This window comes from Perognathus longimembris, chromosome 8 (assembly GCF_023159225.1).
Source record: "Perognathus longimembris pacificus isolate PPM17 chromosome 8, ASM2315922v1, whole genome shotgun sequence".
Classification (NCBI taxonomy): domain Eukaryota; kingdom Metazoa; phylum Chordata; class Mammalia; order Rodentia; family Heteromyidae; genus Perognathus; species Perognathus longimembris.
In genome coordinates, this window is record NC_063168.1 from 62,546,842 (window position 1) to 62,559,117 (window position 12,276).

Genomic DNA, 12,276 nt, shown 5'->3' on the forward strand with positions numbered 1-12,276 from the left:
ATTCATTAATAGTAGTGAGATGTACACAACTGGAGGCTGAGCGCGAGAGGAAGAGACACGGAGACTTGAGTTGGGAGAAGGGGAACTGCGGGATAAGAGGCTGCCATCTTCTAGCTCCCATATTGTCACTTCTTTACTTCTTTCCTCTAAGTGCCATTTATGGCTTCCTTTGACTAACCAAGTCTCCGGAATCTCTCATGGAAACCTTCTCCCCACACACCAGGTTCGAATCCCAGGCCTCTTGGCTTCCCTCTGGTGACACTCCCATGATTCTCAGGGCCACACAGAAGACAAGGGCACAGGTGAGATGCTTTCTGGCTCCAGAGGACAGGTGGTGGGACCTCCCTCAGGGAAGAGAAGGAGAAGGTGAGAGCCCCATCTTTTCCCCCAGGACCAGAGGAAGCCTGGGGGCTCCACCTTGAGCAGGGGAGGTTCCCTCATCCAAGGGGACTGAGTTTCTCAGAGCTCGCGGCTGGGCGTGAGGGTGAGTCCTCCAGAGGACCCGTCTCTCCTCCAGGGAGGACCACTCTTGGAATTCAGTACACACAGAGATCGGGGAACTTCATCTCGTAGACTGGGATGGAGTGGTTCTGTGGCTGGCCGTAGGCTGCCGTGATGGTTCCCGACGGGCTTGGAGGGGGCCTGAGGGAGACAGGTGAGAAGAAAGGGGTGAAGCAGGCCTCCTGGGGTCCCACTCCAGAGCAAGTCAACACTCAGCTCACATGCTGATGTCCCTTTGCACAGGAACTAGGGACCTGGTCATTCCACAGGTCTCTAGGTTGTTCTAGAATTTACAGCTCAGTCAAGTCGCTATGCAGATAAGACCACTGCTTTAGAAATCAAGTACAATCAGCCGGGGACACCAGGACCCCTCGCCCTCTCCACACTTCACTGAGCCAGCTTCTTTCCCTCCGATCTCTGTTTCCTCATCTAGGGAGAGTTCGTGGGTGACTCTCATCTGGGGATCGAGGTGGAGGGTCAGGGGAAGACAGAAGGCAGGTGTGGGAGGAGGGCTCAGCATAAGAGGTCTCATGATGGATGATGGGCAGAGGCAGGGCCCCCCTGCTCAGGGCTACAACTTACCGGATGGTGATCTCAAAGATCTGGTTGAGCTTGCTCTGCAGCAGGGATGCCTAAACACAGACAGAGAAGAAGTGAGCTGGGCCCCCACAATCCCCGCAGCCGACTCACAGGCCGCAGGTCTGCGGGAAGTCTCGAGGGCCCTGCAGGAGAAGTGGTGTATGGCCACAGCCACAAGCTTCTCCTCAGCACTTGGGTACTGGCCCCTGACTGTGGCTTCAGAACATTAAAGGCTGGCTGGGGACAGGACGGAGGTCCAGGAGCTCCAGGGAGGATGTCAGCCCGTTAAGGTCCTTGCTCCTGAGCCGGTTGAAAGGAAAGGTCTCCAGCCTTGGAGTAAGTGCCCGCTCTTTTTTTTTTTTTGGCCAGTCCTAGGCCGTGAACTCAGGGCCTGAGCACTGTCCCTGGCTTCTGTTTTGCTCAAGGCTAGCACTCTGCCACTTGAGCCACAGTGCCACTTCTGGCCATTTTCTGTATATGGGGTGCTGGGGAATCGAACCCAGGGCCTCATGTATACGAGGCAAGCACTCTTGCCACTAGGCCATATTCCCAGCCCCCCGCTCTTTTGTTAATTCACATGTGTCCAGATATAGGGCCTCAATGGTGACTGGGCCCAACTCAGTCCATGAAATGGGTAGTGTCTATCTATCAAGGTGGGATGGGAAGTTAGGACATAGGCCCAGGAAACCTACATTTTATACAGATAGAAAATAGGTAAGTTCACATCAATATAAAATACAAGCTGGGCGTGATAAGGCATGCCTGTAATCCCAGAATCCCAGAACTCAGAAGACTGAGGCAGGAGGATCTTAAGTCTGAAGCCATCTTGGCAACACACAGAGAATCAAAATGTGTGTGTGTGTGTGTGTGTGTGTGTGTGTGTGTGTGTGTGCGAGAGAGAGAGAGAGAGAGAGAGAGAGAGAGAGAGAGAGAGAGAGAGAGAGAGAGAGAGACTCCATCTCCACATCCCAGAAACTATGAGAAGCCTAAAGTAGGCAGTTTGTCACTCAGGGTACTGAGTACCCCGAGCCTGGGTAGTAGGATTAACACCCCATCTCAAAAAAAGCCAGCGAAAATCAGAGCTGGAAGTGTGGCTCAAGTGGCAGATGCTGGCCTCGCAAGTGTGAGTTCAAACCCTAGACAGCCATAAACAAACAATACAAGTATCTACACATACCTATATATAAAATACATGCACACATACGTCTTTTATTGACAGAAAAGGTTTGTAGATTGTGAATGCTCACAGTTCTGTTTTATAATATAATAACCAATTGCAAGAAGCACTCCAGCTATTTCCTCCTGTCCAGCCACCGTCCTCCTCTCTACTTGTCTGGCTGCCTCTTTCTCAGCTCTTTTCTGAGGCCCGTGGCATCTCCTGGTGGGAGGAGGGCCCTGCTCCAAGTGTTCACCACACACTCTGCCATCACGCCGTCACGTGGGCATCATAACCACCCTCACCAAGTTACCCTCAGAAGAAAGCAAGCTAGTAAAGACACTGTGGCTCCAGTCATCTGGTCCAGTGGGGGGCTGATACCCGAGTTATTGGCTCTGGGGGACACCCCTCTGGGACTTCACTCACCCGGGCCCCACAGTGGGCTGCGATCTCCTCGAAGGGTGCCTTCTGGAATTTCTCCACCACCTGTCGCCGCCGCTCTCGTTCCTGTTCCTCAACCGCTACACTGTCCACTGAGACACACACACAGCTGGATTAGCGCTCAGGTCCTCCCTGCCCCCACGGTAAGGAAGGGGCGGGGCTTGAGGAGCTGGGAGGGGGTGGGCGCTCAGGAGGGCTCTGTCTGTCCTGACTGATGGGGAAAGGGCCCAGGGAATGAAAGGCGACTCTAGAGACTGGGCCTTTCCCTGGCTCTGCCTGAGGATCTGCCCCTTTCCTTGTTAATGACTGAGAACTGGTTAAGTGGACCTGTTGGCTGGATTCTGAAGGCCCCAGGTAGCTGCACTGCCATGAGGACTCGTAAACAGAAGATCCTAGGACAGCAGGCCCTTGTCGTACTGTCAGAGTGATCTGAAAAGGGCCATCGACAGTGGAAAAGGCAGACAGCCCATGAGAGTCAACACAGACCCTCTCCCTAGAACTGAGCTGTCTGAGGCCACTGAAAGCTTTGCACATGTCACATGCACCCAAAGTGAGTTAATGCCAGAAAAGAAAAAAGGGAGGGGGCAGGAGTGGGGGTACGGGGCATAGACACTGTGCTCAGTTTAGGAAGGCAGGCAGAGAGGACTCATAGAAAAAGGATTAAAGGGTCATCAAGGGCTTAATTTTTCATCAGTCAGAAAACTTCTCTTAATGCGTATACTTCATGGCTGAAGCATGGTGAAACGTGAGGTAACACTATCGTTTACAGTCAACTGTCCTTACGCAATAAGTGTTAATATGACTTGTTCTTACTCTTTCATGGGTCGACTTGTTCTTTTGTATCACACTCCACCAAAGAATAAATAAATTAAAAAGAAATTATTTACCACAAATTATGACTGTCATTAGTAGAAAAAGGGTTGATAGAGGGTGCACAGGGCAACAGTATGGAGCCCCATCAAGAGGGAAGACTTGGTGGCTGCAATGCATTTGGAGGAATCTACCAGCCTGTGCCTCTGATTTAGTGGTAAATCTCACCAGGAGTGGCCCTGCGCTCCTCACTACCCAGAGTCCTCTGGGCCCCTGCCTTTCCAAGATAAATCTTACCAGGGAGTGGGCCTGCCCTCCCCACTACCCAGAGTCCTCTGGGCCCCTGCCTTACCGATGGCCTTCTTCAGCGTCTCATAGGTGATCTCCTCAGGAGGCACTCGCTGAAGGAGGGGAGAGAAATTCTCAGAAAGGTGGAGGAAAGAAAGAGGCAGCCCTGACTTCCTTCGTAGAACCTTGGCACTCATTCTTGCTGGGGTTTCTGGAAGCCCCACCAAGCAGGTACTAAGAGCAAATGAGGTGCCAGTAGAGAAGCTGACTCCTCATCAGACTCTCTAAGAAGCAAGTCCTGAGTCCCACCTAAAACAACTCCCTGTCCCGCGTCCCCTGCCCAAGCCTGTCTCGTCAAGCCTATGAGAGGAAAACTGTCGTTAAAACAAATTCTCAGGGACCATGACAGAAACTATTAGAAGCAAGAGGAGGCCACTGGAAAACATAATTTCAAATGTCATCTTCAAGCTGGGAATGTGGCTTAGTGGTAGAGTGCTTGCCTAGCATGCATGAAGCCCTGGGTTCGATTCCTCAGCTCCACATAAACAGAAAAAGCCGGAAGTGGCACTGTGGCTGAAGAGGCAGAGTGCTGGCCTTGAGCAAAAAGAAGCCAGGGACAGTACTCAGGCCCTGAGTTCAAGGCCCAGGACTGGCAAAAAAAAAAAAAAAAGTCATCTTCAAGAACTAAGTAACATTTGTGAAGACTTATGGTATTAGAGTATGTGCTGAAGTGATATGAGTGTTCATACAGGTAAGAAATGGAAGATTGCAAGGGCCTAGGAAAGGAGAGAAAAACTATGAAGCCCCAAGAAGGAAACTCCACAGACACCTTTGGGCAGTAGCAAAAGCAGTGACGGCGTGTGGATCAGATTTCAGGAATCCCTCCTCAGAGCATGAGCGTCTTGGTTTACTCAGTCCATCAGTTCAACGGAAGGGAAACACAGTTCAGGCTTCTGCTTCCCTGAGCCTGGGAAGGACTTGGTTCTAGCCTGTGGTCTAGGTCTAGTCTATGAGGCTATATCTACTTTTTAGATTTGTTTGGCATCCAGGAAACACTTGTTGGAATGGAAAGGACTGAAGTGTAGATCTTGGATGAAGACATTCAGCCAATATTGTCACATGTAGGCGGATCACCCAGCTGAAAGAGAAAATTTTGCTAGCATAGGAAGTACATGTAAGAGACAGCTATGGCTTGTCTGGAGTCATTCTGTGTACATGTCTCCATCTCTGAGGACTCGTCCTGTATGTACTGATACACCCATGTCTGGTCAGCACCGACCTCGGTCAGGTATGTGTGAGGTGCTAGGGAGCCACAGGACGGTGACACTGACAGCAAAGGAAGCTCATGGGGAAAGAAATGTATGTATGTATGTGTGTATATATATATATATATATATATATCTGTAGGGTGTGTGTGGTGTGTGTGTGTGTGTGTGTGTGTGTGTGTGTGTGTGTGTGTGTGTGTGTGTATATTGGTCCACGGCTTGAATTCAGGGTCTAGGTGCTGTCCCTTAGCTTTTGGCTCAAGACTGGTTCTCTGCCACTTGAGCCATATCTCCACTTCTGGCTTCTTGGTAGTTAATCAAAGATAAGAGTCTCCCAGACTTTCCTGCCTGGGCTGGCTTCAAACACAGATCTTCAGATTAGGCAGAATTACAGATGTGAGCTGTCATTATTATTAGTAGCAGTAGTAGGCAGTACTAGAGGAAGTCCAATAGAGTTGGATGGTGGGTCCAGGTACACACCTAGAAAGGAAGCAAGACCCTATCTCAAGAATAACCAGTGCGGAAAAAGGCTGGAGGCATGGCTGAGAAGATGAGCACCTGCTTAGCCAATACAAGGTCTTGAACTCAAAACCATAGTACTGCCCCTAAAGTAAAAGCTTCACAAGGACAGTGACAAAAACAAAACAAAAAAACCCACTTACCTCCTCCTTCTCCGGACTATTCCTCGATTCCACCTCCACCTGCAGGGAGATGGTCTCTCCAATGCTCTTCCTCTTCGACAAGCGATCCTCATCTGGAAAAGAAGAGCTCAGAAGCTGGGGTTCTTGGCCCTTGAAAAAGCCAGGATCGAGTCCCTTGGCCTTGGCTTGGTCCACAGTCTTCAATGGCTTGGTTCACAGTTAGACTACACTTGGAGCTTACAGAAGTTTCCAATGGCTGTGGGCCCCTCTGTTATCTTAGGCTGGTCAGTTTTCTCCTTTGGGTTAAGGTTCTACAACCATCAATGCAAACAAAGAAGCTGCTGGTGACCAGAAAGCCTATCCCAACTTGCATAACATTGTTTGCTAACAGCACCAGTACCTTCCTAAGTGTGGAATTTACAAGTGCCTTTGCCTTTCTTATTTTATGGACCTCCCATATGAATCCTTTAACAGTCAAGGTAACTGAAATTCAGGGATGCCCAACAAACTGCCTAAGACTTTTCAGGCCGTAAGTTTTACAGAGGTCCCCAACAAGGAGTCTGGTTTTGTAGCCCCTGTACATGGTTCTTCTGGCACAGTGGACCATCCTGTCCACAGGCCAGGCTGTCTCCTGGGGCAGTTACTTTCTAGGATCTTGTGCTGAGGAGAGGCCGAGAAACCAGAATCTCAACATAAACACGGCTATGTTGTTCAGCTCTGATATGCCACAGTGAGTGATTGGGAGGCCCACCGCCTTTACCGGTCGGTAAAAGGCAGAGGCAGGTGTGACAGCCTTGTCCACAGCTCATACCTGTCAGCTGCGGGATGTAGGGCAGGCAGAGTCTGTCTGAATTGTAGCCACTGCCTCCCAGGACTTCACTGATCTTGCTCTGGCGGAAGAGGAAATCGATGACCACGCCATCTAGATTCTGAGACAGCCTAGACCGTAAAGGAGGGGAGAGCTGTGGGTAGCTGTAATGAGTCTCTGATGACTTTCCTTAGTAGGAAAGCAACATATTCATATGCAAAATAACAGAGAAACCAAAGACAAAGACGCTCCCCCAATTCCAGAGATAACCACTATCTACATGCATGCAGAATCTTGGGGTCATATATATTTATGGTCATGTACAAATGTCCCCTTCCCCAGCCATGCTCTGTGATTGATATTATCCACCCATTATATGATGAATATTTACATTAAATAACAGTCAGAAACATCACCAATCGAATTATTTACTAGTTATGTATTGTACGGATGGACCGTGATTTAGAGGGTTAAGTTCTACTGTTGGACACCCTGATTTTTCTGAGTATCTTTTCCTTGAGGTGCTCTAATGCTGAAGCGGTACCGGCAATGTTGGCAGGCTGCTGTCAGGAGCACGACACATTTCCTATGGGTTTGGCCAAAGCTCCCAGAGGTGGCACCACAACATTTGCAGCCCAATCCTTCAACCTGGCTTACAGGTGTCTGCTTGTGGTGTGGGTTATAGTAATGGGCTGGGGTCCAACTCTGCTCAGGACTTTGGGGCCATGGACAGGGTCTGCTTTTTGCCCTGGATCCTCACGGGGGTCCCTCCTGGCCTCTACTACCCGATCTCCTACTCAGCTGTCTTGGAATAAATAGCCCAGCAGATCCTACCTGGGCCTCTCTACAAACACATCCTCAGGGAGCATGTATGGAGCCTCCTTCTTTCTGGTCTCGATTACCTGGAGTTTGAGAGAAATCAAATGGTGAGGGCTGGGCCCATTAGGACAAGGGAGGTCAGAACAGGTACCCAAAGAGCTGCCACCCCAGTACCGGCATTTCCTCCCTTCCGCAAGCTCGCTGGAGAGCACACTACAGCCAGGCTTTGCAAGTGAGAAGCGGCTCCCCCGCCTGGCTCAGAGCAGCCCAGAAAGCCCAGGCTGCCTGCTCAAGATGCCGCCACCGACGGCACATACGGCACATACTCATCACGTGTCCTCCCGCCAAGGACACTGCCCTAAGAGACTGCGGAAACAGCTGATGGACAGGGACACACTGCCATTTCCTCCGCATCTCTGCAAGTTTTTGGAGAGGAAGGGAAAGTTACTAAGGTGGGAAGAAATGGGGAGATATCGGCCTATAGAGTACACAGGTGTGCTGGCAGCAATCCAACTGGCTTCTGATGAAGAGCACACCTGGGCGTTGCCCGTGCACTCCGTTAGTTCAGAGGCTACGTTGTTGTTGGAGTAGTTAGAGTGCCCTTCCATAAGTTCCCCAGCCAGCTCAGGTCAGCGGACACCTGGTCTTTTTTTTTTTGGTTTATTTCATCTTGCTAGTACATTTTAAAGTTAATCCTAGACACCAGATCATTCCACCTATAAACACTTCAGCTTTTTTTTTTTTTCACATGCTAGTCCTGGGACTTGAACTTGGGACCTAGGACTGTGTGCTGTCCCTGAGCTTTTTTGCTTAAGGCTAGCACTCTACCACCTGAGCCACAGTGCCACTTCTGGCTTTCTGTTTATGTGGTACTGAGGAATCGAACCCAGGGCTTCATGCATGCTAGGTAAGCACTCTACCACTTAGCCACATTCCCAGAAGCCCTCCCCTCTTTTTTGGGTGCTAATTTGGAAATAAGAATCTCATAGACTCCCCTGCCTGAGCTATGATCCTCTGATCTCAGCCTCCTAAGTAGCTAGCGTTACAGGCACGAGCAGCTAATAGCCAGCTACTTCAGCATGTTTTAAGAGATTATTTTTGCAACACAGTGAGCACTGGTTGTATAGCTAATCATATCATGGGTAGTTTCTGGTGCCTGTACTAAGGCTTGAACTCTGGACCACCTGCTCTCACTTTTTTTTTTTTTAATCTCAAGGCTGGTACTCTACCTCTGAGCCACATCTCTACTCTTGAGCTCTGACACTTTAATTAGCTATACAGCCAGTGTAGTGGTCATTGATGGAGGTGCCCATGTTGTGCCTTTTTTTTTTGTTTGTTTGGCTTTGTTTTGTAGCCATGCACACTGATATATGGAAAGTATGCCAACAGAGCTGGGATTTGTTTTAAAACATTTCAGCAAAGGAAAAAGAGAGATGCACCAGATGTGAAAAGTCTTCATAAGGATCTTCATTAGCCACCTGCACTATGGCGAATGGATGTTTACTGGTCTGCTCATGTTTTTGTGGTATTTGAGAGCTTCTGAGGCAAAAACTCTTCTTGTGTTTTTTTTTGTTGGTCATGGTGCTTGAACTCAGGCCTGGAGCAGTGTCCCCTGAGCTCTTTTGCTCAAGGCTAGTGCTCTATCACTTCGAGCCACAGCTCCATTTCTGGTTTTCCTGGTGGTTAATTGGAGGTAAGAGTCTCACAGACCTTCCTGTATAAGGCTAGCTTTGAACTACAATCCTCAGATCTCAGCAGCCTGAGTAGCAAGGATTACAGGCATGAGCTACTGGCACCTAGCTTGCTTTGCTCTTTTGAGACTGGGTCCCACTATGTTGCCCAAAGTGGCTTTAAACTTGCAACCCTCTGGCTTCTCACATGGCTGAGATGACAAGTATGCATCACCCCACCTGGCCAACATTTATTAAGTGACTTTAGCGCTTATTTGAGTGGGAGAGGACATGGGCAGGCAGTAGGAACCAGGTACTTCCTGGGCCTGGCCCTACCTTACTCTGCCATACTTGACCCAATTAGGGAAAGAAGAACCTAGAGCCTCAAATCCAGAGCCTGAGCGCTGAAGATCATGAGCTCCCCAGGACACCAACCTCGTGGATGTGCTGGCAGAAGGCAGGCACTGTCGTGAGCTGGCTGATGAGGTTCAGGTAGGCCGCACCCAGCGCATAGAGGGCACAGCGGTTGTACGTAGGCAAATTCTCTTCATTGACCTGGGCCACGTCCTGTGCCAACACAGAAGGGCTTCCAAAGTTTTTAACCACCAAACTACCCTACAGCCCCCAGTGTTCACCCAGCCCCTCCCCCTCCTTCCCTATCTTCCGTAGAGATGGCTCATGTTTTCTAGATTGTCTTTCCAAGAACTTTCTAGGAGACAAAAATCCTCAGATGAAAAAAAGCAACGGTCCCTAGAACAATTCATGAGTGGGAGACCTTTCAACGAGCACAGAAGCAAGACATCACTTCCTCCCAGGAAGACCTCAAAAGACTCAGGCACCACAGTGGCTGCTATGAATCTCAGAAGAGGCTTGTTACATGCATAGGACATTCTGACTTACCAGTTTGGGAAGAGAGAGAGAGAGAGAGAGAGAGAGAGAGAGAGAGAGAGAGAGAGAGAGAGAGAGAGAGAGAGAGAGAGAGTTTATCAAATTCTCAAGGCAATTCCAAAGAAAAGTTAAGTTTAAGAACCAGAGGATTCTTAAACAAAGAAGTCTGTTCTGAGATCACTCAGGGCCTTTGCGTCCTCTTAGGAATCCTTACAGTCTCACTTTGACCTTGCAAGGACCTTGCAACCCTAGGACAGTTCTGTTGCCTAACTCAAAGGTAAATCATGGCCAGGAATGCCATGATTGACATTACTCCATCTCTGGGGTTTCCCAGAAAGACCACAGTTTGGGGTCTTCATAGAAGAAGGGCCAAGAGCATCATATTCTCTAAAGCAAGAGTCAAGCAACTCCTGCTCAGTACTCGGCCCTGAGCTGACAGGCCCTGTCCCCCTGCTCCTAACCCACACGTCCTTGTCCACACCCAGTCCCACCTGCACAGCCAGCACCAGGCGGATGAGATCCACTACCACCTCCTCATTGGCCAGCTCGATGCTGATGAGCGCCAGCAGGCCATACAGCGCCTCGTAGTGCTTTTGTATGTTCGTGTCCTCCTTACAGCTCAGGTAGATGTGCCTGTAGAGCTGCTGCGAGTGCTGGGGACAGGGGGAGGGGCAGAAGACAGCCCTGGTGAGTACAGTGGGGTCCCGAGAGGCAAGCAGAATGGCTACAAAAACCTCAGGGATGCCAGCCATGGGAACGAATCCATGTGGGAACTCAAGTTTAGGGGTAAAGGGCCCCAGTGACACTGGCTACCAAGCTCCTGCCTGAACTGTTTGGGGAGCAGACATGGTTGATGGCTCTGGATTGGCTCCCTAGCTTGCTCCTGGCTCTGGTCTGGGCAGTGAGTACCCCTCCTCTGGAAGGTGAAGCTGGCTAATAACCTCACCAGGCAGTTCCAGAGGGACGAGGAAGACTCTGGGGGCAGTGACGAGCAGCAGTGACTTAGGAGCTGGGAGGTTGGGGGCACAGGCCTGGCCCTCCTGGGATCACTGTGTCAAGGTCAAGCTTGCTTACCTTCTTCATGAAGACAGTGTCCTGGCGGGAACATTTGTCCACTTTCAGCTTCAGGACTGAGATGTCACTGAGAGTACTGAAAGGGGATAGAAGGGGACCCCCGGGCCCCCAAGCCCTTGTGTGAGGCAGCCTGAGCTTACACGTTATTACTTGGTTTTATCTTCAATGTTGTAACTTGGCATTCAAGCCTCCTAGTACTTCTCTGGGTCTGGTTCTTAGGTCAGTCTCCATTTTCTCCCAAATTGCCAAGTTTCTATTTAATAGTTGACTCTGGTTATTTCTTCTTCTCCTTAGCACCTCTACCTCCAATCCTCTCCGTCTCTAATCATTTACAGCCCTTTTTCTCCTACCTGAAAACTTCATTTAGTATGTGCTTTTCCTCCTCTAAATCTCCAGTACACTCTCCCTCTCCAGACATAAATGCCTTTTGGTTCCTCTTCCCCTGGGAGGATCCCAAGGTGAGAGTAAATGGTCGACACCCTGGTGGGTCTCACTGAATCTGATGCCCCTGTCCAATTGGGTGGGAGGCTACAGGTCAAGAAGACGGGCCCCACTGGGAGTCATCTACCTTGTCACATACTATTGGAGGGCAGACTTCAAGTTCACCTGATGGTAGAGAACTTGTGGCGGTTTCCATGACGATCAATGAAACTGATGAGAATCTCTAGAACGAAGAGTCGGATTTCTGCATCCTCCATGAGGGCGGTAGAGAGAAGGCGGTCAAGGAAGTTGCTAGGCAGGGCTGACATCATGTTGTTGCATTGGAAGCCTGTGGACACCTGTAAGGGAGGCCAGATGGTTGCATTTAGGAACAGTGTCTCCTATGTGTTCAGTGAAGAAATGGAAAAGCAATCAGTGGAAGTTGGTATGAAAGTATCCATCCTCCTCAGATTCCTCCAACCCAGCTTCTTTTCCCTACTTCCCTCGCAGACCCTAGATATAGATAGCCACTTTTTGCCAACTCCAACAGCCACCTAGACACCTACTCAGGGAACTCCGCAGACAGGTAAACAAGGTGCAGGGACATCGGGTGTCAAAGGTATCATGGAGTGAGCATTAATTAGAAAGAATAGAGCCAGGAGACTTCTGGACCTAATGCCCTGGCCACCTAGGCACAACTGATGAACACCCACCACACACACAATGTTTTGTTAAGAGCAAGATAGTCACAAGAGCTAACTGTGGAAGAACCTGAGCCAGGCTGAAGAATCAAAACACACATGGCCACAAGCAGCACACACACTGATGACACCTGGCTACAGCTTCTCTAGTACAGTGCCAACAGGGCCTTCCGACTTGTCATGTGGCATAGAAACATCATGTGTGATATCAAAAT

General features: G+C 49.7%; 1 protein-coding gene across 2 annotated transcripts in view; it reads right to left on the minus strand.

Annotated features, from left to right (window-relative positions):
- Positions 1-12,276, minus strand: part of Efr3b (EFR3 homolog B) — a 72,588-nt gene continuing 60,312 nt past the window's right edge. For both annotated transcript variants that reach the window (XM_048353299.1, XM_048353298.1), the window contains 11 exons: positions 11,547-11,719; positions 10,941-11,016; positions 10,358-10,519; positions 9,414-9,545; positions 7,324-7,391; positions 6,493-6,620; positions 5,703-5,794; positions 3,840-3,888; positions 2,663-2,769; positions 1,084-1,133; positions 1-642 (listed from right to left, as the gene is read on the minus strand). In XM_048353299.1, the coding sequence (XP_048209256.1) occupies positions 537-642; positions 1,084-1,133; positions 2,663-2,769; positions 3,840-3,888; positions 5,703-5,794; positions 6,493-6,620; positions 7,324-7,391; positions 9,414-9,545; positions 10,358-10,519; positions 10,941-11,016; positions 11,547-11,719 (1,143 nt within the window). In that variant the 3' untranslated portion in view covers positions 1-536. The remainder of the gene's footprint in view (positions 643-1,083; positions 1,134-2,662; positions 2,770-3,839; positions 3,889-5,702; positions 5,795-6,492; positions 6,621-7,323; positions 7,392-9,413; positions 9,546-10,357; positions 10,520-10,940; positions 11,017-11,546; positions 11,720-12,276) is intronic.